At 45.0% G+C, this 26248-nt stretch overlaps 1 protein-coding gene across 5 annotated transcripts in view; it reads left to right on the top strand.

Moving 5' to 3' along the window:
• Nucleotides 1–26248, top strand: part of GRM5 (glutamate metabotropic receptor 5) — a 259147-nt gene that overhangs the window by 103745 nt on the left and 129154 nt on the right. For all 5 annotated transcript variants that reach the window (XM_053385553.1, XM_053385550.1, XM_053385551.1 and 2 more), the window contains exon 3: nucleotides 14408–14657. In XM_053385553.1, the coding sequence (XP_053241528.1) occupies nucleotides 14408–14657 (250 nt within the window). The remainder of the gene's footprint in view (nucleotides 1–14407; nucleotides 14658–26248) is intronic.

Below are 26248 nucleotides of genomic sequence, written 5' to 3'. Positions count from 1 at the left end.
AGGGCTTTTCTAAATGAACTTAATCCATATACTGTGTGTGTGTGTGTGTGTGTGTGTGTGTGTGTGTGTGTGTGTGATATATATATATACACACACACACACACACACACACATATATATATATACACAGACACAGACACATACAGGGCTTTTTTTCTTTTTTTAAAAAAAATATTTTATTGCTTTTCTGTTACAGTGGTACCTCGGGTTACATACGCTTCAGGTTACAGACTCCACCAACCCAGAAATAGTACCTCAGGTTAAGAACTTTGCTTCAGGATGAGAACAGAAATCGTGCGGCAGCAGCGGGAGGCCCCATTAGCTAAAGTGGTACCTCAGGTTAAGAACAGTTTCAGGTTAAGAACGGACCTCCAGAACGAATTAAATTCTTAACCTGAGGTACCACTGTATATCCCACTGTCAACACGTACTCTGTTACATTCATTCACAAAATGAAAAGAAAAATGATAACATAAATATAAAACATAATAAACATGTAATAATAATAGTCGTGTGTGTGTGTGTGTGTGTGTGCGTGCGTGTGACATACACACACACACACACACACAATGCGGGGCTTTTTTTCAGCCAGAACTCACCAGAACTCAGTTCCGGCACCTCTCAGGAAGGCATCATTGCCATTCTAAGAGAACAAGGGAGGCATGCCTGGTGAGTTATGGTACCTCTTTTTCCAGAAAAATAGCAATACACACACACACACACACACACACACAAATGCATGTTGGTGTGTTATTGAACCTAGAACTATATAGAAAAAGAATTAGACAAGGGCAAAAACCAAAGTGCAAATCACATTCCAATCTGTGTGTTATTCTAGGAGGTGTGAATGAGGTCAGTTAGGTCAAAAAGGCTTGCTTTAAAATGCTGGTGGCATTAAATTCTTCTCGGTCCATGTTGTCACAGCATCTTGCTCTGTCAGCTCCCTCTGGGTCCTAATGTCTATTGATGTCTCCTGCTCCGCAGCACAACTTTTCAGCTGCTTCCCTCCTCCTCCGAGACACTCACACTGTGAAGTGTCATCTCCCTGTCACAGGTATCATAACTCCTACAGACTAGCTCAACTACTGTGTTGGAATTTGTCCCCTAAGCTTTATCCACACACACACACTGCACCGAATCTCTGCGCTTGTTTTCATGTGCCAGTGGGCAGAAGCATTTCCAAGCTCTGCCAACTGTAAACATTTTCCCCAGTCCTATTCCTTCCAGGCTTCTCAGCTGCACGGAGAGGCGAGCAATCCAAACAATAAATCTGCCCTTGTCTATTGCAGTGCATTAGTCGCAGGATCCTTAACCGGCGCACAGAACAAAAGCGGTCGCATGTGGGCTTGATCTGGTCCAGTGTGCCCTGGAGAGAGAGATGGAGGGGCCTGGGGCAGCCATTAGCCTGCCATGCCCAAAATGTCAAAGCTGTTGTGGCGACATGTTGTCACGTTCAAATGTAATGCGAAGTGAAATACATGATCAGTGGATAATGCAGTTGGTCGTGTGTGACTTTGCAGTCACACACGGCATCTTTGCTAAAGAGGATTTTCCTTGGAGGAGACTCTTTTCGTGGAATCAGAGGCGTGACAGAAACATAAGAGGAAGCTGGTCAAATATAGGCTGTGATGTGAGCTGGGAATGGGCAAATCCTTCTATTTTTGGACCATGCCACTTCCATATGCGTTCACCCGTAAATCTGTCATGTCCCATTCCCACATCAGTTTGCAATTTCTATTGTTGTTGTTGTTGTTATTTGTAAATCTACACAAAACATTATTCTGAGCACATTTTCACTAAATCTGCATTTCCAAATGCATTTTCCTTCACAATTGACATTTTCCAATCCTTCTGGATGCCTTCAAACATCAGTTGCTGCGAACTGAGAGTGATGTTGCAATCAGGTCCTTGTTGTCAGCTTCCCATAGACAGAGATGTGTGGGATTAGATGGGCCTTTGACCTTATCCATCAGGGCTATTTTTCTGTTCTCATGTGGAGGTGTCATCAGGGGTGTACTGTGGTAATCTTTGGTAATATGGCACCCTGAGTGAGCCCAAAATGTGGCACTCCCAAATGGATCTTCTCAATTATGGATCTTCTCAATTTTGCATAGCATAGGGGGCACAGGGGCGGTTGCCACAGGTACAAAATTGTTAGGAGTGCAAGATCCTGACACCCAGTGCTGCCTCAATAAAGCTGCATGCTTTTGTCACTGGTCTCTGTTGAAAATGGCTTCTCTGTGCAAACCAGGAAGTGACCTCTCCAGACAACGGAATGACTCTTCTTTCCTTATCTCTGTGGTTACAATCTCCTGGTGACGCGGATGCCGCACTTTTGAATGGGGAACATCATGCACAATTGAGCCAACTTCACAGGTGATATGCAACTGTCATTCATATTTACATAGACGCCTTCCCTTTCGGATAGGGAATACAATAATATGCTGATAACATGTAACAGACAGCAATGATTTGGATCTACTGAGCTCTTGGGAACATGGTGTTCAATCGAGCCAGTTGCGCATGTGGTATGCAGCCATGACTCATCGTTGTGCTTCTGTCCATGCTTCAGGAGGAAGACCATGACACACACAGTTTTGGATCTTAATATGTCTCCGATGCATTCTGTTTCCATTTTGTGAACTCTGCAAATGTGTACCAGAGTTGCAATGCCGGTGTGTGAAACTTCCTGCCCGGCACTGTTGGATCAAGTTGCAGACACAACGCCAGCTCTTTGGGGACTCTGCTTGTGACGTTCTGCCTGCTGATCCTCATTGCTCTGAGTCACTAAACACATAATTAAATAAGGGCCGAGCCCCTGAGTCCAAGTTTGAGGTGTAACGCAAATTAGGAGATCTGTCTGCTTCCGTAATGATCATGCACAGGAGTCTCTACAGAACAGAGAATGAAAGCACTGCTTTCTTTCTGAAGTGCCGCTAATGTCCTCCACTCACCCCCCCCCATATTATCCCCTTCAGAAACCTTCCGACTCACCCTGCTGCCGGCTACTGACAAATTCAAGTCCTGACATCCAATTGTCACTTTGGGTGTGTGGCGGTTCAGCTGAGACCTCACTGCTCTGTCTGCTCTGATAACTGTTCGGATTGGAAGAGTAATCAGATCCAGCTTAGCTCAGAAAGTGCCCATTAAATGGGGGAAATGTGACTTGCATTTTCTCCAGACAATTAAGAGGAGAGGCGGCGATCTGATGTGCCTTTGGAAAACACGGAGTCGAGAAGGTTTGGGGTATTTTCCGAATAATGAAAAGAGCTGTAAATAATCACATTTCTGCCACCAAGTAGCTAATTTGCAAAATGGCTAGCCAATGTTATTCAATTTGGCAACAGCTTTCCTCGCTGTGAATAATTGAGCAGGTCTGCCTGGCTTTAAGGATGGCTTGAGGTCCGGTGACCATCTGGGTAAGGGTGTTGCAACTACCATATTTTTTGCTCTATAAGACTCACTTTTTCCCTCCTAAAAAGTAAGGGGAACTGTGTGTGCATCTTATGGAGTGAATGCAGGCTACGCAGCTATCCCAGAAGCCAGAACAGCAAGAGGGATTGCTGCTTTCACTGCGCAGCGATCCCTCTTGCTGTCCTGGCTTCTGAGATTCAGAATATTTTTTTTCTTGTTTTCCTTCTCCAAAAAGCTAGGTGTGTCTTGTGGTCTGGTGCGTCTTATAGAGCGAAAAATACGGTAGTTATGTGCTGAAAATTTACCCAGTGTTTCCCCAACCCTCCTTCATTAATTAACAAGAAAAGAAAAGGCACTTGTAAATTATCGGAGCTCATTTCGGTGATATTCTCATGGGTGGTATACTGGGTTGGTGTTGTGATTACCTTTCCACTGAGGTCAGATTTTGCTTGTGGGCTCCCCGTGGGCATTTGGTTGTGAATACAGTGCTGGATTAGATGGGTCTTTGGCATGATCCATTCTTATTTCCTTACATAACAAAGCCAAACCATTTTGTCAGGTTTAACTACTTAGGTAGCTGTTCTATCCCCCAACACAACTTTACAACTATAGAATCAATGAGTTGGAGGCGATCTTGCCATCATCCAGGTCAACCCTCAATCTCATTAGAATGTTTTTGGCCAATTTCAGAGGCCAGTGCTGATTTTGCAGGGACCTTGTTGTTGTCTGTGCCCAAAGCATGGGCACTCACAACTCTAGGAAGATGACAAGGGAAAGATATAATCTCAGACCATGAAGCATGAAACAGAGGAGAGTTTAGGGGAATGTGAGCAGTTCAGAGCCTTGGGGGAGCCACATGGGATCTGCAACTATGATGTTTAGTCAAAGGTGAGAGGTGAGGGAGTGATGAATGATGGCTGAAATTTGAGATGTCAAGATCTGTCACTGCTCCAGAACTTCAAAATCCCTCACAGTTTTTATATGTGAGTTTTGTACTGGGCCAGAGTTCCCTGCCCCTTCTGGAAAACAAAATAGACTGGGGGATATTGTCTTGAGACATGAAAGAGGTCTCAGTTCAAGCTTCAGAATGACCTTGTCATTGATGAGGGTCAATCAAATACAGTGGTACCTCGGGTTAAGAACTTAATTTGTTCCAGAGGTCCATTCTTAACCTGACACTGTTCTTAACCTGAAGCACCACTTTAGCTAATGGGGCCTCCTGCTGCCGCCATGCCACCACTGCATGATTTCTGTTCTCATCCTGAAGCAAAGTTCTTAACCCGAGGTACTATTTCTGGGTTAGCGAAGTCTGTAACCAGAAGCGGCTGAACCTAAAGCGTCTGTAACCTGAGGTACCACTGTACTGAGGTATAAGTAGCTGTTTCAATGAGTCACATTTATCCTGAATGTATCCTGCAAGGCAGCAGAAGTTTCAGATCAAAGTTTTCTTTCTCCTAGGTGGGCTACTTCCCCATCTGTCCCTTACTTCCCTCTACAACAAGTGCAGAACCCGTCTTTTTGACGTTTGGATCTACTATTGGTCTTGTCTCTCAGAGCCTGTCTTCACATGCATAGGAGCCAACTCCTAGGGACTAAGGGGTCTTCAGCCCCCCCCCATAAAATATTCCAGGGGGCTGCCCCCCAAGCTTATGGGTATTGCCATTCAAATCATGTGTGTGCACCACATCATGTGATCAACTATGCAGGGTGGGGCTCATCTGCCCCCCCCATTTTATTCAAGTTGGCACACCTGTTCACATGCAAGGGAAGTTTCTAATTTACTGTGGGTTTGACAACAATGGCAAAATACCAGGCAGGATGGTTTGCAATAGGTATGGAGACAGCAATGCTTCTCCATAACAGTTGCTGGAAACCACAGGTGGGGAGAATTGCTCTTGTGCTCATGTCCTGCTTGTGGGTTTCCCATGGGCATCTGGTTGTCGAATGTGAGAACAGGTTGTTGGATTAGATGTAGTACAGCAACATCTGGAGAACTACAGATTCCCAGTCTCTGGTTCACAATGAGGGATGAGTCAGCCTGTTTGATGGCCTGGGACTCGGGCTCAGATTCAGGACCAGGGGAGTCTCAGTCTGCACCGGATCCTTTGCCTCAGGCATCATCTGAACCAAGTCTGGGGCCTCATCCTGAAGAGTCCCAGTCTGCACAGGTTCCCCTGCAACAAACACCAGCTGGGCCAAGTCAGGGGCCTGAGCCTGCCCTGGCTCCAGATGTGGGAATTATCTTGTTGCCTTCAGCTGGGCCATCACTTACAGCTGCCCCACTACCGGTTTGGTCAGGGGAGGCTGAGGTGGCCCCTGGGTCTAGTGACCCACCAACATCTCCCGAGCTGCAGAGACTAAGGTCTGAGAGAAGGAGATACCTGAGTAGTCGCAGGAGGAGTACTCGCCTTCAGGCAAAACAGGGAGGTGAGTTGCCGGGGAATCAGGACTGGCCGCTACCCCAACAAAGATAAAAGGCTGTCGGACCCTGCCCCATTTTGTCGGAGCAACATTGCTGTATGCCAGATCCTGCCCCCGTCCTTGCCTGGTTTCCTGCTTTGACCCTGTCGGACTGACTCCTAGTGGAACTTTAGGATTCTGAGCCAGACCTGGACCGTGGTTCTTGGGTTACCCCTGGGCCCAGCACAGCCTGTCCCCAGTCTGATCATGCCTAATGGGAAACTAGCCTAAACCAATGTGAGCTTGAAATGCTTGCTCAGAATGCCAGTCTTTGCACTGGCAGGCAAGGCAGTGTGTTATATCTGCTCCTGTTGGGCCAATGAATGTTAATGAAGCGATGGGAAAGGTTGCAAATTTTAGCCATGCTGTGCTGATACCCTGGAAAGGTTCCTTTATTCAGCTTACCTAGGCTTACAGGAGTTGTGTGTTCTGCTGTTTCTCGTCTATAAAAACAAAATTCATTTCCCAAGCTCAGAAGAGGGACAAAATCCTCAATGTCCAATAGGATTAGCATTGATCAAATAACTGATAGAATGTGTACCTCTTCAGCTCCAGTTAACACTTCTCTTGTTTTGTTCCTCCATTTTTATATCCATGTTATAGTCTTTTAAGGACTGGGTTTTGGCTCACAATGGCTACATTATTAATTTTAAAACCAGCCAGACGCCTGACAGCAATTTTGAGTTCACGGATCGCGCACGCACACACAAAGTGAAATATGAAAACAATTTGTGTCATCTCCCACCAAGAAGCTTCCGAGTATAAGAGATGCAGGGCTTACTATTTCATTCTGCCGGCTTCTTTATGATCTAGTTAGCCTCATGTAACCCGATGGAAACAAAAGTTGTTGTGTTTGGCTCACTTGGGTGAGAAGGGCTGGAGCTCAGCGGTAGACCGTCTGCTTTGCATGGGGAAGGTCACAGTTTCAATTCCTGGCATCCAAAGGTTGGGCTGGGAGTGACCCCTCTCTAAAACCACAGGGAGCTGCAGACAAGTCAGTGTAGGCGATAATGAGCTAGATGAACCAATGCCATTTGGCAGCTTCATATGCATTAGTCAAAACCTGTAAAAACCCAGCCTTGATGTAACCATACCTAAGAGGGCATCAAGATTCAATACACACATCGCTACCAGTAGCAGATCTTCCTTTGGAGAAGGGCCATAGGTCAGTGCTAGATCATTCACTTGCATGCAGAAGGTCCAGGTTCAATTCCCAGCATCAACAGGTAGGTCTAGCAAAGGCTCCCTACCTGAAGGGCCATTGCCTTGGCCCAGCATACCTGAAGGAGCTTCTCCGCCCCCATTGTTCAGCCCGGACACTGAGGTCCAGCTCCGAGGGCCTTCTGGTGGTTCCCCCACTGTGAGAAGTGAGGTTACAGGGAACCAGGTAGAGGGTCTTATCAGTAGTGGCGCACTCCCTGTGGAACGCCCCCCCATCAGATGTCAAGGAAATAAACTACCTGACTTTTAGAAGACATCTGAAGTTTTTAATGATTTGTTTTATCTCTTTATTATTATTATTCATATTTTGCTGGGAGACGCCCAGAGTGGCTGGGGAAACCCAGCCAGATGGGCAGGGTATAAATAATGAATGATTAGTAGTAGTAGTAGTATTCGACAATATTCAGCTACATGCACCAATAGTCTGACTCAGTATAGGGCAGCTTGTTTTTAAGAAGGTGGTCTTGCTGGCTTGCTTTGATATCAAAACCTAATCTCTGGGGTTTGCTTTAGCCTGGCTTAGGTTCAGTCAACCCATGTGCAGGAAGAATAGGCAAAACCTAAGATGCAGTCGAACTGAGCCTAGTTTGTGGTTTCTCGATGCTTTGTGCCTTGTCTTGGAATGTGGGGAGAAAGCTCTGTGCTCTCTTTGGATTGAAGACCTAGGAGAAAAACACAAAGATCCTTACAAGATACTATCCGCATTTCAACATTTCCTCAACAGCTGCTGTGCATTGTGCACTGCAAGGATGACGACAGTGATAGTCTTGTTGTTGATGGTGATTTCGAATTTCTTACTTGCTCTTCACCACAAGGCCCAAGTGCAAGCTGAATGGTATAAAAATACAGTATTAAAATCTGTAGGAATAGTGGAGATGACAGGAGGTTGGATGCAGGTGAGCTGTGCAGAAGCACACTGGCAAGCATGTTCCAAGCAGGCTGCCGGCTAGCTCTGCCAAGGCTCCTTTTATTAGCAGAAGTCAACAATTGGAAACAGTAGTGAAACCACTCTGAACATGACGTATTTCCATCTAAGCACATTTCCAGCATTAGCAAATACATGTGTTAGCAGGTGTTTCCCTAAAATGTTTTCTGATACTTGATTACATCTGCGTCCCCGGTCATGCTCCAGCCAAGCGTTATGTCTAGTAACCAAATTTGTGAGGGGACAAACGGTCGGGGGAAAACCCTGTTTGCTAGCCAAGAGGCAGAAGTTCAGGGAGTGTGGGCGCCAGGTTGCTTGGCACACTGTTGCATGCTGGGGGCGGGGTGTGCCTCAGCCCAAGCGGAGCGTTAACTCCACAAAAATAAGTTTAAACAGTTCAGAAGGATACAGAAATTCATATTTTCAAAGGCCAGAATATAGTTGTGCAGCTTCAGCATATGATGAAAACTATGTGATCGATGTAAGTGTTAAGTTGTGGGTGAACATATCAGATGACACAGCGATTCTTCAAAACAGCTCTTGTTTATTCACAGGCCAGGACAGAACTGAACTGAAGGGCTCAGTCAGCCTGCTTATATAGAGCTCCAGTACAACGTTACTGTAACAACCTTCTAAAACTATCCAATCACTGAATGGCACTTTCGATCCTTCATTTGCATAACTATCTACAGTATCCCCCTGCTGGCCCAGGGTGAGAACTTCAGTACATAACAGTAAAGCTGTAATGTCTCCCACCCCCTACCCCGATCTAACCCAGGCCTGCCCCAATCCAGGCCCTGAATTGAACTGAGGGCCTTGCACAGCCCCCACAGAAGAGTGGAGAGAGGCTGTCCTGATTCTCTGTCCTCCCAACAGCATGCTTAAGCAAGGTTTGAAATGTTATTAAACATGCAGTTGGGGGTGAGGTAGAGGAAAGAAGGGTTTTTTAAAAAATAAAACAATACCCAACCTCTTCCTAGTGCAGCTCTGCGAGGGGAAAAGGGGTCTCCTAACAACTCTCAGAACCTTTAGCAAACTACAGCTCCCATAATTCCTTGGGGGAAGCCATGGCTGTTTAAAGCGGCACCACAGTGTTTTCAGTTATAGCATGGATGGGGCTAAGTCAGGGGAGGCCTAACTTTTTCAACCAGTGGATACATTGGCAAGCCAGAGAAATTCTTGCACCACACACCACAAAGACTGCAATATTTATTTCAAGCTGACTGTCTGGGACGGAATTTTGCCGGTTCCTGGAAACACCTTTGCAAGTGCCACTTTTGCAACCTCAAGGCTAGGGACACGAATGAAGGAGCAGCAGCTGTTTCTGATGAATTGGGAACACTGGAAAAGGTCAACTAGGAGACACTTGGTTCTTCCCTAACAGAACACAACATTAGGATTCATTCTGAGTTATCTACTGTCCCATATTTTTATCCAATGAATGGTCCAAGTGGGAACGAGGAATTGCTGCTCCAGTTGCCCATTCTCAGGGCTACTGCCCCACGAGTCTAGTAAATCAAATACTGAATTTCAGTGCTGAACAAGCCTTAATCCCGAACCAATCAAAACTACCAACATCTTCTGGCTGGAATTGCACATTTTAACCATTTGGATAAAGTAATGGAACACAGTATCATTTTGATCACTTCATTCCCTCCCCTCATCCCCACTGGGGAGTAGTTGCTGGAAACTACAAAAGGTGACGGGTGCAGAATCTGTTAAAATGGGAATTCTGGGCACTTTGTAATATGCCAGATTGTATTAAATTTCATCACGGGGAGAGAGGGGGTGGGGAAGCACACAATCTGTTCTTTCTCTCTTCCTCTCTCTCTCTCTCTCTCTCTCTCTCTCTCTCTCTCTCTCTCTCTCTCCATAAATCTTCTTAAGTTTTTAGAGCTGATCCAGTTCATGTTAGGCTAACAGATTTGGAAGAGCTTTTTCAGTAGGTGAAAAGGCAGTTGCTTCGTGTTGAAACGAGCGATATGCAAAAGAGAAACCTGTCTAAATGTCATTGCGTTTGCTGGTTCCTTTCCCCCCATTTCAGCAGATGGAGAAAAAATGTATATTGGCAGAAAATCCCTTTCCTGCCATCACCGTTCCTTCAGGTCCTATTGCACTTCTTTCACTGTCGGTGTTGACTTGCTCTGCAGTGCTTTGTGACATGAACAAATTGAAGGGGTTTAGGTGGGTGGGTTGCAGTTTATTTGCTTGCTTGCTTACTTGTTTGTTTTGAATATCTGTCCCCTAACTTCCTCCTGAAATATCACTCAAGGCCACTTACAAAAAGAAAATTTCACAACAGAGTAGCACAGTAGTGCTATTGCCTGCAGATAAATGGGTGCAGATCTCTCTCTCTCCTACCCCTCTCACCCTATATATTACTGACCTCCATTCCCCCTGTTTGGAATTCCAAAAAGCGCCTGGGCTTGCATGCAATTTGGCAAACGTAACCCAAGCTGGAGGATCTTCTGTGTCTATGAGTTCCATCCACTGAGTGAGTTTTTCCTCTTTCTGTTTGTTTGGCTGTTTCCCTGCTATGTACAAGGCCCGAAGTAAGAAAAAACAAAACCTCCCTGTTCCTTTCCCCCTCTAGTTATGCACTCATTTCCTCCATAAAGTGGTGTTGGGAATTTATTTTCCTTCTGGGCTCTCTAGTCTGCATTATTTAAGTGACTTTGCCAGTAGCCGGTGCCCATTGGAACTGGTAGGGCAGGAGGCAGAAAGACCAACAGCAGGGCAATGTCACCTAAAAGATTGTCCGGACCCAATGAGAGGCAGAGACAACAAATTCTAGTTGCGTCCCAATCCTCCTCTCTGTCGAGTTCTACAAAGGCAACAATGGAACTGCAGAGGGAACTGACAGGTAGCAGAAGAAGGTAGGCAGGCAGAGGCTGATTTAAGGCAGAGGCTGATTTAGGGATGCCACAACTATAGCTCAGTTGGATAGACCATGGTGCTGATAATACCAAGGTTGCAGGTTCAATCCCCGTATGGGACAACTGCGTTTTTGCATTGCAGGGGGTTGGACTAGATCAGGGGTCAGCAACCTTTTTCAGCCGTGGGCTGGTCCACCGTCCCTCAGACCATGTGGTGGGCTGGACTATATTTTTTTTGGGGGGGGGGGGAATGAATGAAATGCTATGCCCCACAAATAACCCAGAGATGCATTTTAAATAAAAGGACACATTCTACTCATGTAAAAACACGCTGATTTCCGGACCATCTGCGGGCTGGATTGAGAAGGCAATTGGGCCGCATCCAGCCCCCGGGCCTTAGGTTGCCTACCCCTGGACTAGATTATCCTCAGGATCCCTTCCAACTCTACAATTCTATGATTCTATGATTATTTAGAAAGGAGCAAGAGAGATGGGCTGCCAAATTTTGACACTGCACCGGGCGCTGCTGAAATTTGAGACCTCAATGTCCGCCACTGAGGCATCTGAGGTTTGGCTGAGGGCAGACTGATGTTGGTGGGGAAATACACAGTTTGCCAGAATGGACCAGCCTCCACTGCAGGAAACTTTTGAAAATAGTGTCCCATTGTTTGGGAAAACAACAGCAACACACATGAAAGTCCATTTTTCCACAATGATTCCCCCTTCCCTATTATTCTCTCCCACATAATTGCAATTAAATATACATGTTCTCTCAGAAATTCTCCTCCACCGATGGGATTATTCAGATGAAAAGTTAATTAGGCATAGCTTATATACGACAAGTATTTGGGAACGGAGATGTCTTGATTGCAATGCTGTGGCGTGTTGTTTTTTCCCCCTCTGCAACCCCTCCAGCACAAACACACAAACTGCAATGTGCAGCTATACCATTCCCAACTGAACGAATTTGGTTCCTTTTTTCTCAGGGCTGGAATTACGCTGCAAGAGATAGGGCTAGCCCCACCCCCTGTTTTCTTTTTTCCTTCAATGCCGAAATTCATAACACCTCGCTAGGAGCACTCATCCTTTCCAAAGCGCTTCCCCCTCGTCTTAGGTGAGGCAGCTTACCGCTCTGCTTGCGAAAGTAACTCTGCTTCAAGCTGTTTCACACATCAGAGGCAGCAGCTGTGTTTCATCTGATGCCCAAATGGCTGAGAAATTTGGGAAACGGCTACTGAGCTCAACACTTCAGAGGCCAACAATTCAACAGCACTTTCCCCTGCTTTGGGCCGTAGGTGCTGAGTCATGGAGAAAATGGAGGCCCTCCATATGTGGTTGCGCCACAGCTCCCATCCCAAACCCGCCAAGGGTCCCTATTTTCCAGGGACAGCCCCAGATTGACAGAAGCCATCCCAGCTTCTGATGTGATCCTAGAATCTCCCGCTTTTCCTTAGGTAAAGGTAAAGGGACCCCTGACCATTAGGTCCAGTTGTGGCCGACTCTGGGGTTGCTGCGCTCATCTCACTTTATTGGCCGAGGGAGCCGGCGTACAGCTTCTGGGTCATGTGGCCAGCATGACTAAGCGGCTTCTGGCGAACCAGAGCAGCGCACGGAAACACCATTTACCTTCCCGCTGGAGTGGTACCTATTTATCTACTTGCACTTTGACGTGCTTTCGAACTGCTAGGTTGGCAGGAGCAGGGACCGAGCAATGGGAGCTCACCCCATCGTGGGGATTCGAACCGCCGACCTTCTGATCAACAAGTCCTAGGCTCTGTGGTTTAACCCACAGCGCCACCCATGTCCCTTATTTTCATCGGCAAAATGTTGGAGGGCATGGAGTTATGCGACCCCTGAGCCAAGGAGATAAGTAACTTTGCAGTCTTTAGAAGACATCTGAAGGCAATGGAAAATGAGTGAGGTCCCAACCAAAGAAGAATGGCAACTTAAACTGATGGAATACGCACAGCTAGCATATAGAATAAGAGAACAAGAAGAATGCGCGTTTAAAGAAGACTGGAAAATGTTTACTGAATATATGGATAAAAATTGTGTTCATTTAAAAACTCAGGTAGCATTAAGATAAATTCAACAGTGTTAATAAGTTTTGATGGGTGTAACCATGGATTATGGAATGGTTTAGTTCATGTAAAATATGCAGGGCTGTATGGTATGTGCCCAATGCTTAAGCCAAGATCTTCCTACATCTGAAAGGTTAATAAAGTTGTGGCCAATTTTAATCCCATAACACGTTGTCACGAGTCATTATTCCACCCAGGTGTCGCCTGGGGTCGGGGGGGGGGGGTCTCCGCCTGGGCACGCAACATTAGGATACCAGAGATGCACCCTGCCTGGCCTCTAGTCCGTAGCATGGCAATGAGCCATATGTATGGAAATGAATGGCGAGACCCAGAGAGAACACATGTAAGCACTTTACCCATTGGGATAATGGTACATGTTCCAGCTCACAGGAGCCTATGCAATTGCAAAATGAACAGAAATGCTATAAAATCACAATTGCCCTTTTCTTTTTCCCTCGGAACAGCTTTGTGAGTGGGGTGGTTGTTGCTGTTGCTGTTCTTAAGAAGGAAAATGAGGCTGAAACCAGACGTTTTCCCTGAATATCTCTGAAATGTATCTACAGCAAAGGAAAGGCTGGAATCTGATTCATCCAGTTTTAAGTCCCCAGGTCTTGCACACTGAACCAGTACTGCTACTACTGCTAATATCATTAGGTGGTATGCAACTAGGTTTTTCTCAGAGCATACCCATTGAAATGACTTACTCAACCTCACTCATTTCAGTGTGTCTGAGTAAAACGTAGTTGTATAACACCCTTCTTATTATTTCATTTATGAATCACTTCCCACAAACTGCCCCGAAGCATTTTGCAATATAATAAAAATATGTAAAAAACAATTCTATATAGACTGTTAAAACAACTGCACATAGAGAAATATTTTTTAAAAAACAACAACACAGTTTTAAACCACATTTGCACATATATAAAATCAAATCCAAAACAGACGCCAGTGGGGATAAAAAAAACCTCCATTTAGAAGGTTTGCTGGAAGAAGCAGTTTGGATTTGATATCCCGCTTTATCACTACCCGAAGGAGTCTCAAAGCAGCTAACATTCTCCTTTCCCTTCCTCCCCCACAACAAACACTCTGTGAGGTGAGTGAGGCTGAGAGACTTCAGAGAAGTGTGACTGGCCCAAGTTCACTCAGCACTGCATGTGGAGGAGCGGAGACGCGAACCCGGTTCACCAGATTACGAGTCCACCGCTCCTAACCACTACACCACACTAGCAGGTGCCAGAAAGAACAGAGAATGCACTTATCAGATAGGCAGTGGCAAGGAGTTCCAAAGGGTATGTGCCCCCACACTTAATGCCTGATCCTGACAATTTGCAGTTGCATAAAATGATGGCGCTGCCTAGATTACCACTGCTTAGGAACCTTATTGCTAATGTCTTTGTGTGTGTTTTCTTCTTCTCCTTCTCTCTCAGGAAACTATGGCGAAAGTGGAATGGAAGCTTTCAAAGACATGTCGGGCAAGGAGGGGGTCTGCATCGCCCATTCCTACAAGATCTACAGCAACGCCGGCGAGCAGAGCTTTGATAGGCTATTGGAGAAGCTGAGAAGCCATTTGCCCAAGGCGAGAGTTGTGGTGTGCTTCTGTGAGGGCATGACAGTACGAGGGCTGCTGATGGCTATGAGGCGCTTGGGCCTCACTGGAGAATTCCTGTTGCTGGGCAGGTGAGTAAATCTGCAGATAATTGCTGCCTTTTTAATGGGAGTGCAAAACGCATTTTTAGCCTGCGCTATTCAAATGAGGGTGGCCCTCGGATGAAAGAAATGAGTTGCGTGAAGTTCAGCCAGTGAAATCAAACGTGCAAATCTGTGAAATAGTACAGAATTTAAAAGCAAGCTTTGGGGAGTTGGATATTGCACAGACATTTGCACCAAGGATAATCTTAGAAGAAGCATCACTTCCTGTGTGAGAAAAAAGAATGCCTCTCCTGAGATGGTGCTGACCGTTTTGTGTTGTACAAGCATGTGAGTATATAGTTAATAGGGCACCTTTTCAAAGGGCCTTTCACCAATTGCGCATGTAAATCTGTGCAAGCGTTAGATAGCTAATATTTCTGGAAATGTTGGAAGCAAATGCAAACTCCTTCAATTGAATCCAATGACAGAGGTCTTCCCTGCACTGTGATCCTCAAATGATTCCCATTGAATTAGCTAAATATGTCATTTGATGCAGGTGGAGTTATACATCCGACTATTTGTGAATGACGAGCTGAACTGGGAACCACTTTCTTTTCTGTTTGTTTGTTTGTTTGTTTGTTTGTTTGTTTGTTTTTAAAATAACACAATGAGCTTCTTAACTAGACTTGGTTATATCTTTTGAGATCAAACCTATGCATAAATCAGAACTGGCTGGTTATTATAATCCAGATAGAAAATAAACATTTATTGACCAGACATTGTCTGAGAAATTAACAAAGCAGATTTTTCATTGTCTTGGAAGGAGTACTTGACAGAAGAGTTTCTTTTCTGTTTTCCCTTAACAAGAGGAGGGATTAACAACAGCATGTAAAGCAAAAGTTCTATCTGGCTCAGTTTAAGAGAGAGTGTGCCTGTTTGCAGAGGACAGATCTTAGTGCCCCTATAAATTGTATATGATATAACTGAATAACCCCAATATATCTGTCTTGCTATATGAAGAACAATCCATTTATCTGCATTGGCTATCTTTGAGGGTGCTGGGTCTTAACAATGTAAGTCATATAAATGAGTAAGTCCAAAGTTATTGTTGCTAGCTTTTCATAAGATGTTGTAAAACATGGGTAGGCATACTAAGGCCCGGGGGCCGGATGCGGCCCAATCGCCTTCTCAGTCTGGCCCATGGACGGTCCGGGAATCAGTGTGCTTTTACATGAGTAGAATGTGTCCTTTTATTTAAAATGCATCTCTGGGTTATTTCTGGGGCATAGGAATTTGTTGATTTCCCCCCAAAAAAATAGTCCAGCCCGCCACAAGGTCTGAGGGACCTTGCTGAAAGGTCCATGCTGAAAAAGTTTGCTGACCCCTGTTGTAAAAGGTAAAATCGTCAAGATAGTGGATGGAGGTAGGAAGGCACTTCCCCACACAAATTAAATTGTGGATATAGATTCTGTTTGAATGCCCATGGTGATGTAATTGTGCACTCCTTGTAGATTGGGCTTAGGCGGCCCAAAAGAATTGGAAGGGTAAAACTGCTTCACTGCCTTAAGTGATATGGTTGTCTGTGAGAGACTGTGGTAATGAAAAGGGTTAATAAGACAGAACCAACAGATGGTTGGCTCTGGGACATCACCTCCTATGGTGCTCTGTGGCTCCCTGGCTACATCTTGGATGTTGCATGGAATACCACCTAGACAGGTTGGCAGAGGCCTAATACAGTGGCGCAGACTTGGGCGCCGCACTGTGGGTGCCCAGCACACCAGCGCCACACTACGGCATCTCCATTCCTCTGGTTTTATATCTTTAAGATGGGATTCTGTAGCAGGAGGTACTGGCAAGGATTTCTTTGCATGACTGAAGAGTTGGCCAATTACAGGTCTGTTGCTCACAATCTAAAGTTTTATACAGAGGAGACAACTGGAGGAGAAGATGGGGCAGGAATAAACAGGGATGCAACATTCAATATATACATACTTGAGTCTTTTGATAGACAACCGAGTCTCTCCTAGCTTCATAGCGCTGGGGAAATAGAGCTGGGCTGTTTTCCAGCCCCACTTGACAGCCACACATGGGATCAGCTGTTTTTCAGGAGTTGTAATATAGTGCTAGACTGAATACAGAAGCTGGGAGCAGATCCAGCCTGTTTATGACCACTGCTTCAGGCAGGAGAGATGATTCAAGCCTCTTACTCCCCATCAATGAACAGGAAGTGCAGATCAGTAAGGGGTCGTGTAATGGAACGCTGCTGTTTGTTTATATTGGAGCAATAAAACTTTGACTGGATAGTTACTGTTGGTTTTCCCTTGCTGGAGAAGAAAAAAGAAACTGAAATGGATATCCACAACCAAATGCTAATTCGGTAAAAATCTGCATACTTGCAAGGAGCGTTTGCCAGGGGAGAACAAAGCATTTTGTATTTTATTTGTACAGTAGTTGTTGCATTACCTCCCAAAACCAAATTCAAAAGAGAGAGAAAAAGGACTTCCACAACAGTCTTAAGAGATGATGTCTTGGTATCAACTAGGAGCCTAGGAACCAGACTTATATTGAGTCAGACTATTTGTCTATCTAGCTCAGTGGCTGTTTGGGGTCTCAGATAGGAGTCTCTCCTTTTCCTACCCGGAGATGCCAAGAGCTGAATTTGGGACCTTCTGCATCAAAGCAAATGTTCTAGCACTGAGCCACAGCCTTTCCTTACTTCCTAGAAGGGAGACAGTGGAACAGATTGCCTTGGGAGGAGCTGCACACTCCATCACTGGAAATACTTAAGCTGAAGCTGAACAGTCACCTGTCAGGTGGGCTGTGCTTGTATCCTGTATTTTAGTTAATCCACCAAGGAAGGAGTGTGATGACCTCTGTGGCCCCTTTCAGCTCTAAATTTCCTGTCTCTGTGCCTCCTAGCAACTCACACTATCAACGTGTTAAGATGCCATCTCCCCAAGGACCAAAAAGAGTGACAAAATGGGGTTGATGGTTTTCCAGAGACTTGTAATGGAAAGCACTATAGGGATGGTCCATGATACATAGGGACAGTTGGAAAGTGTGTGTGCTGATTCGGTTTTTCTTCCTGTTCCTCTTTATTCCCAGCCTCCTCTGCCTCTTCTCCCAGGCCCATTTCATTTACGGTTTTAATTCCTCGAGTTAGGTGGCTTTGTAATGGAATTGCATTTTATGAATGCCAAGAGCTGCGTTGGGGGAGCACTCGTCAAAGAGCGGGATGTGAATCTTGAAGAATATATGAATAGATGTTTTCATGCGGTGATCATTTCCAGGGCCCTGAGAGAGTCACTAGTGTGCCACCAAGAAATTAATCGAGATGGGACACGGGTGGCGCTGTGGGTTAAACCACAGAGCCTAGGACTTGCTGATCAGAAGGTCAGCGGTTCGAATCCCCACAACGGGGTGAGCTCCCATTGCTCCTGCCAACCTAGCAGTTCGAAAGCACATCAAAGTGAAGTAGATAAATAGGTACCACTCTGGTGGGAAGGTAAACGGCGTTTCTGTGCCTTGCTCTGGTTCGCCAGAAGCAACTTAGTCATGCTGGCCACATGACCCAGAAGCTGTACGCCGGCTCCCTCGGCCAATAAAGCGAGATGAGCGCCGCAACCCCAGAGTCGGCCACGACTGGACCTAATGGTCAGGGTCCCTTTACCTTTATCTTTAAGAGACCCACAGGAGATACCCATAGAGAAGAGGCGGTCCCACTTTCTATTTCAAAGGGTCACTGATATGCTTCCTTTCATCCCCTCTTCTACTCCTCCTTCACCTTAGAAATATAGAAACATAGGAAGATGCTATCAAGATCAGTATTGTCTGAACTGCACCGGCAGCAGCTCTCCAGGGTGTCAGACATGGGACATTCCCAGTCTTACTAGGAGATGCCTGGGATTGAACCTGGGACCTTCTGCATGCAAAGCAGATGCTCTACCACTGAGCTCTGGCCCTTCCTATGTGCATATGGGCATAAGAAGCTGCCTTATACTGAGTCAGGCCCAATGGTCCACCCAGTTCCATATTGCCTATATTGGCAGGCAGCAGATCTCTAGCAGGGCTGGATTAAACCATGTGGAGGCCCCTAGGCAGTCAAAATCTTGGGGACCCCTTCACAATGATGTCGGTTTCTGAGTTAATGGGGGTTTCTCTTCCAAAATCAAATTCTTTCAAGTCTGAATCAATATTATTTTGATCCATTGTTGTGGGGGCCCCTAAAAGGGGTGGGGCCCATAGGCCAGATCGTACTCTGACTATTTGATAATCTGGCACTGATCTCCAGGGTTTCCAGAAGGGTTTTCCCCAGATCTACCTCAAGATGCTGGGAATTGAACTTGGCAGATGTTCTATTACTGAGCTATGGCCAATGATGATGATGATGATGATGATGCAATTTGTATTACATTACTCAAAACCAAAGATCTTCCCAAAGTGGCTCACAATCAAAAGGTTATAAATGAAGAATACAATAAAATAGACTTTTCCCAACCTTCCAGCTGTTTTGGACAACAACTCCCATGCTGGCTAGAGCCGATGGGAGTTGTAGTCCCAAACAGCTGGAGGTCATCACTAGGTTGGGGGAAGGCTCCAATAAAACAGCACCATGTGAATCCCATTTATAGAGTTGCATGTGAAAATTAAGAGAGGAAAATTAAGTAGGACTAGAAGGCTGATCGCTGAAGAATTGGTGCTTTTGAATTATGGTGCTGGAGGAGACTCTTGATAGTCCCATGGACTGCAAGAAGATCAAGCCTCTCCATTCTTAAGGAAATCAGCCCTGAGTGCTCACTGGAAGGACAGATCCTGAAGCTGAGGCTCCTAGACTTTGGCCACCTCGTGAGAAGAGAAGACTCCCTGGAAAAGGCCCTGATGTTGGGAAAGATGGAGGGCACAAGTAGAAGGGGACGACAGAGGACGAGATGGTTGGAAAGTGTTCTCAAAGCTACCAGCATGAGTTTGACCAAACTGCGGGAGGTAGTGGAAGACAGGAGTGCCTGGCATGCTCTGGTCCACGGGGTCACGAAGAGTCGGACACAACTAAACGACTAAACAACAACAAAAACAGTGCTGAATACCATCTTGTGCTTGTCTATCACTTGTTTCTAGTGCACATAAACATAAACGCTTGCCCATGGACATTAAGTGCACAAGTTGTTATTTCAGAGTGTGGCGTGGCTTCAAAATAAGCTGATAACATATTGCATTAAACACCTCATTGGCTTTTTAAATGGTGAAGAAGGAGTTGTTTTCCAAACCAAGTGAAAACAGGAGACAGGCAGAACCTTCCCCAATGTTTAAAGAAGGGGGACATAGGCAATGAACCTAAGTTTGAGAATAGCGGGTTCTCCAAGAGGATTCTTGTTCTCCCATCTGTGAAATGTTGAAGGCTATGCTTATATATTTACAAAAATCTAATTTATCAGCTGTCCACTTGCTGGAGTCCTCTGAGTGACATGTGAAGTAAAAACAAATTAAGAATCACCATTGCAATACAGCAAATTAAGACACAACAAAGGAGACATTTATGCAATCAACCCTTTAAAACAGACACTAAGAGATTAAAACATTGCAGCAATGAACAATTGAAATAGAGTTTTTTAAAAATAAAAATCAAGAGCTAAATAACATATTGTAACATTTTGTTTGATGGTATGTTGTGCTTTTAGCAGGAGCTTTACCCAGTTTATCATTTTGATTATTTACTAAAAGCATTTATTAAAAGACATCTGAAACTTTAACCTTACCAATTTTTAACAATATAATAAGCCAACTGAAGACAACTGTGTTGGTCACCCAGCACGTTCTTCCAATCACCAAAGAGGAAGTTAACATTCAATGTGGATCCAGGAAGTAGAGTGTGTTCCCGGGGGGGGGGAATTAGCTGCCTTCTGAACATATTGCTGGAGAAATCAGGAGGTTACTAATTGAGTTCAAACTAAATGAATTTGATTCCTCGTTAGCTGGGCAAATTACACCATCCTGGAATCCAGACCTTATTAGTCACTGAGATGTTTCTTACTTCATTTTATGTGTGGCTTTTACTGTGCCAAGAAGGAAGAAGATAGGAATCCTTATGCCTTTATATGGAATTCCTGTTTGCACCTCAAGTTCTGGAGATGTTTCTTCCTTGCCAAGGGAGCCATACGGAAGAGCGTGCCATTCAAATGGATAGCAGGCTTTTGAAAGCAGACCAATCCAAGCAGAGAGTGATACAAGCTTAAAAGCAAACTAAAAGCAGGATAAAACTCTGAAAGAGGAGGAGGGGGACTTTTCAGCCCAAGGGTCACTTGTCCTTATAGATGTCCTCCTGAGAGCCAGGTACTAGTGGTGGGCGTGGCCAGAGACAAGCAGTGGGTGGAGCAACAGATATGGCTCTTGCCTTGGTAGAGAAGGCTACATGCAAGTCATGCACCCTTTCTAAAGACATGTTTCTCCATCTAGGCATGCAGAAGGCATGGTCCCAGTTCAAGGACACATTCCAGCCAGCAAAAAAGCACTCAAGGAGGGGGAATGGATGAACTGATTGATTGACTGATTATTTGATTTCTATACCTCTTAATATATTTAAAATATCTCTAAGCGGTGTGCAGAAAACTGAAGCAACGAGAGACAGCAAACAAAATACCGTACTTTTCCAGGTATAAGACCAGGGTGTTTTTTACTAAAAAATAATGTTAAGGGGGGTAGTCTTATACACATATAGTGCATAGGGGGAGCGTGTGATTGGTTGCTGCCGCGAGCCAGAGATTGTCAGTGACTATTGGGTGTGTTATTGGTTGCTGCCTCAAGGTCAGGTGTTGATTGGCTGTCATTGCGGTAATTTGGCGGGCGATTTGCAGCTTTTGTTGGCAAGGGGATAGAGGATTGGTTGCATCGTTCGCAGGTGAGCAACTTTTGGCAATTCCCCCTAAAAAAAGCTCAACAAAAGTCCCCAAAAATAGGGAGTGTCTCATACATGGGGGCGTCTTATACACGGAAAAATACAGTACGCATAGTTACTGATACAGTCGTACCTTGGTTTTCGAACAGCCTAGTTCTCAAACGTTTTGACTCCCGATCGAAACCCAGAAGTGCCTGCTCCAGTTTTCAATCATTTTTGGGGAAGCCGAATGTCCGACAGGACTTCCATGTGAGGAAGTGTCATTTACAGGTGCACTGCGCCATAGAGGGACCTCCCCATCCTTCCTTCTGGAGAGAAAGAGGATTGTGCCCTTCTCTTTGAAGGTCTTTAAATAGCATTGCTCCCACATCATAGACCAAACTTTGCTCTCACCATACTGTCCACTGCAAGGAAATTGCCATCTCTATTTTTAAGAACAGATCATTGGAACGTTAGACGGAAATAGCCCTAAATGGGTCCAGCAAGTTGGAAGTGAAATAAAAACTCCTGTATCATCGCAACCTTAACTCTGTCTCACATCATGTTACAGCCCCTCCTCTGTAAGGTCCTAACCTGTTTCCGCAATAACATTGAGAAAAGTTGTATATGTGGCAAGGCGCCATCACTTTCAGGGTTTTTTCTGCTCTTGAGAGATGGGTAAATTTGTCAAAATTGGTTGCTCTCAACATCTCATTTGCCCCATAATCTTGAATTCAGTTCACCATGTTTCTGGACTTTTTAAAGAAACAATCCCTCCTGAAGATTCACGAGCATTTTCAAAGGATTATAGAATCATAGAGTTTTGTAGGGTTTTTTGAAAATAAATTTTATTTAAGATTCAACATTAACAATAAATCAGCAGTAACTAATACATCAATTCATTACAGTTGACCATCTTCATAGAGTTTGAAGGGACCCTGAGGAACGTCTATTCCAACCCCCTGCAATGCAGGAATATGCAGATGTCCCATCTGGGAATCGAACCTGCAACTTTGTTGTTATCAACAGTGTGTACTAACCAATGGAGCTAACCACTTAGATTTTGTGCATATTTCTCCTAATACACCCATTTTTGTATAGAATTTTGTCTAATATGCACATTTTTACCAGTTTGTTCCCTTAAGCATGTTTGTGTGTGTGTGTCATTTTCACTAACATATGCAATTCTGTGTAACTAAAAAACCCAGCCGTCTTTGGAAATCTGCCCTTCTCTGAATTTTCCTATGCAGCTCTCCACCCAAGCAATGTGTACAAAATGCATGGAATTGCATAAAAACACACAAATAAGTGAGAATGATGTGCAAAAATGCTTTATATTAGGGGAAATTGCCTTGCAAAAAAATGTGTGTATTAGGCAAAATCAGGCCTAGAATAAAAGGTATTTTAGAATTTTAGAATAAAATTTTAGAATAAAAGGTATTAAAATCCTGATGAATTTTCATGAAGACTTCCTTAAAATGATAATAATTGCCAACGGGCATGGAAATATGGAAAACTGAAGTTAAGATTGGGAAAAAAACAAGTGATGGAAAGAAACCAAAACTGACAGTTTCACCTGGCCCCATCAGTGGGCAACTACATATATATCGGCAATCTGACAATGAAGTTATTGGGTGCTATAGGGTATCATTTTGCTCACAAAGCTATTTAACATATATATGAAGCTGTTGGGAGCCATCCGGGGATTGGGAGCAGTGTCATCAATTCACTATTGATACCCAGATTTTCTTTCTTCCCATCTGAATTGCATGTGACTGTGCAAGTACTGGTTCAGTGCCTGGGTGCAGTGATGGGCTGGATGACCACGAATCAGCTGTGGCCTGAGGCAGGGTCCTGAGCTGGGGAATTCAGCCAACTGGGGAATGGCACTTTCCCTGAAGGTGTCATGGAAATCTTTTCAATATTGATCCAGAGCAGAACTCCAATGTATGGTTAGCAGAGTAAAAACTTAAACACGTTGCAGGATTCCCAAAAAATAGACCAGAAACAATCGTATTTCATCCAGCAGAGCTTTACTGCTACTGAAGGCAAATGAGCATAATGGTCACAAGAAGAAGAGGAGAAGAGTTTGGATTTGATATCCCGCCTTTCACTCCCTTTAAGGAGTCTCAAAGCGGCTAACATTCCCCTTTCCCTTCCTCCCCCACAACAAACACTCTGTGAGGTGAGTGGGGCTGAGAGACTTCAGAGAAGTGTGACTAGCCCAAGGTCACCCAGCAGCTGCATGTGGAGGAGCGGGGAAGCAAACCCGGTTCACCAGGTTACGAGTCTACCACTCTTAACCACTACACCACACTGGCTCCAATACATTCAGGATTGGCACTGTCCATAAGAAATCCAGTTACAGCAGACTTACCTTAAGTCTAAACCTTAACACTATAGCATACTATGTACAGAACACCAGAAGGAAGAGAGATAGAAAGAGAAAGTGTGAAACCCAGGCTCCTTCTTGGCCCTACTTTTATAGTCAGCATGACCTTGACTGAAAGAGATAAGAGAACCAGTTTAAGCCAGCTGTACTCAGCTTCTCGGAAGGAATAACCCAAACATCATGAACCATTTGCTTGTCTCTGTCACACAGAGACACTTCCAGAACCCTCTTGAATTAAATGGAATAGGAAAGATCTCTACACTCAGAACAATACTTTCTGCACTAAGAAATGCAAACTGACAGAAGGAACAGGTGCATAGACTGGAGGTGCTCCCTAATCCATCCTTAACACTAGAGCTGCATGTGGCACAATGGGCCAGTGTGTCTGGCTGTTAACCAGAAGGTTGTGGTTTGAGCCCAACCAGGGATGGCTGTGGGAAGGATTCCAGCATTTCAGGGGGCTGGACTAGATGACCCTTGGGGAACCCTTCCAACTCGATAATTCTATGATTCGAAGTGGCCACAGTGGCTAGGAGTGCCATTTACCTCCTTTGGCCAACGCATCGACTAGGCTGTTGAGCAGAGCATCCTACATATTATACACACATAACACCTATGTTAAAGGAATTGTAGTGGAATGGAATGGACTCCCCACTGAAATATGGCAAGGCCTTCAGTGCCTGCCGAAAACTCATTTGTTTTCCACGGCCTTTGTTGGCCTTTGATGTCAGCTGTGATGTTGGTTTAACAAATGTTTGTCCTGATGGGGAGAGGCTGTTGAATTTATTGCTTTAATATTTTGGAGGAGGGTTAAGAGAATTTCTTGGGAACCACCTTGGGAAATCATTCTGCAAGGTGATATAAAATATTTTAAACAAACCCAACTTTTGTTGTAGCATAATAGAAATTGAAGCCACAGTCCCAAGCACTTGGTTTTTTTCCTGCTCTGGAGGGTATGACTCGAGTTGCAAGAAAGGAGATTCTGGCTGAACATCAGGAAGAACTTTCTGAGAGTGAGAGCTGTTCAGCAGTGGAAGAGTCTCCCTCAGGAGGTTGTGGACTCTCCTTCCTTGGAGGTTTTCAAGAAGAGGTTGGATGGCCATCTGTCATGGATGCGTTAGATGAGATTCCTGCATTGCGGGGGGCTGGACTAGAGGACCCTTGGGGTCCCTTCCTGTTGATGGATCTCAACCAAAAATCTCTGCTGCCTGGCTGCGTAGTCCGTGTAGTCCAAGTCAACAACTCAGGAACATAAATTGCTGAACAGTAACGTGATTTGTATTTGCTTTTATTGTATACAGAGTATAGCGCAGCTTCAAAGGCCCATATAGTAAAAGCTATGGTTTTCCCAGTAGTGATGTATGGAAGTGAAAGCTGGACCATAAAGAAGGCTGATCGCCGAAGAATTGATGCTTTTGAATTATGGTGCTGGAGGAGACTCTTGAGAGTCCCATGGACTGCAAGAAGATCAAACCTCTCCATTCTGAAGGAAATCAGCCCTGAGTGCTCACTGGAAGGACAGATCCTGAAGCTGAGGCTCCAATACTTGGCTGCCTCATGAAAAGAGAAGACTCCCTGGAAAAGATCCTGATGTTGGGAAAGATGGAGGGCACAAGGAGAAGGGGATGACAGAGGACGAGATGGTTGGACAGTGTTCCTGAAGCTACCAGCATGAGTTTGACAAAACTGTGGGAGGCAGTGGAAGACGGGAGTGCCTGGCGTGCTCTGGTCCATGGGGTCACGAAGAGTCGGACACAACTAAACGACTAAACAACAACAACAACATAGCGCAGCTTTGTACAAGTTACTTATATACAGACTCGAATCAAGCTCCACACACCAACCTCTCTAAACTCCAACACCTCTCTGAACTCCAACAACAACCTTGCTGTGACATGCTGCTTATAAGGGAAAACTTTTAACCAATCACCGCCTGTTGCTATGCTTCCCTGCCTCCAAGCAGACTTTCTCAAGTACCCTTGTTTAACTTGGCTTCTTGCCAACCAGCTCATTGTCCACTTCAAAGCTGCAGTGTTATCACAAACCTCAACACTTCCAACTCTAAAATTCTATGATACTACTAATGTGCAAACCCCGTTGAACACGGCAGGACTAACTTAGAAACATGAGAAACATCCAAGAAGGTCAGCAGATTGTGTTCCTTGGCCTCTTCTATTTTGTTGTTGTTGTTCAGTCGTTTAGTCGTGTCCGATTCTTCGTGACCCCATGGACCAGAGCACGCCAGGCACGTCTGACTTCCACTGCCTCCCACAGTTTGGCCAAACTCATACTGGTAGCTTCGAGAACACTGTCCAACCATCTCATCCTCTGTTGTCCCCTTCTCCTTCTGCCCTCCATCTTTCCCAACACCAGGGTCTT

The sequence above is a fragment of the Podarcis raffonei genome, chromosome 4 (genome assembly GCF_027172205.1).
Source record: "Podarcis raffonei isolate rPodRaf1 chromosome 4, rPodRaf1.pri, whole genome shotgun sequence".
Taxonomy (NCBI): domain Eukaryota; kingdom Metazoa; phylum Chordata; class Lepidosauria; order Squamata; family Lacertidae; genus Podarcis; species Podarcis raffonei.
The sequence above is the reverse complement of the archived record's forward strand: the minus strand, read 5'-3'. Positions and strand labels throughout refer to the sequence as shown.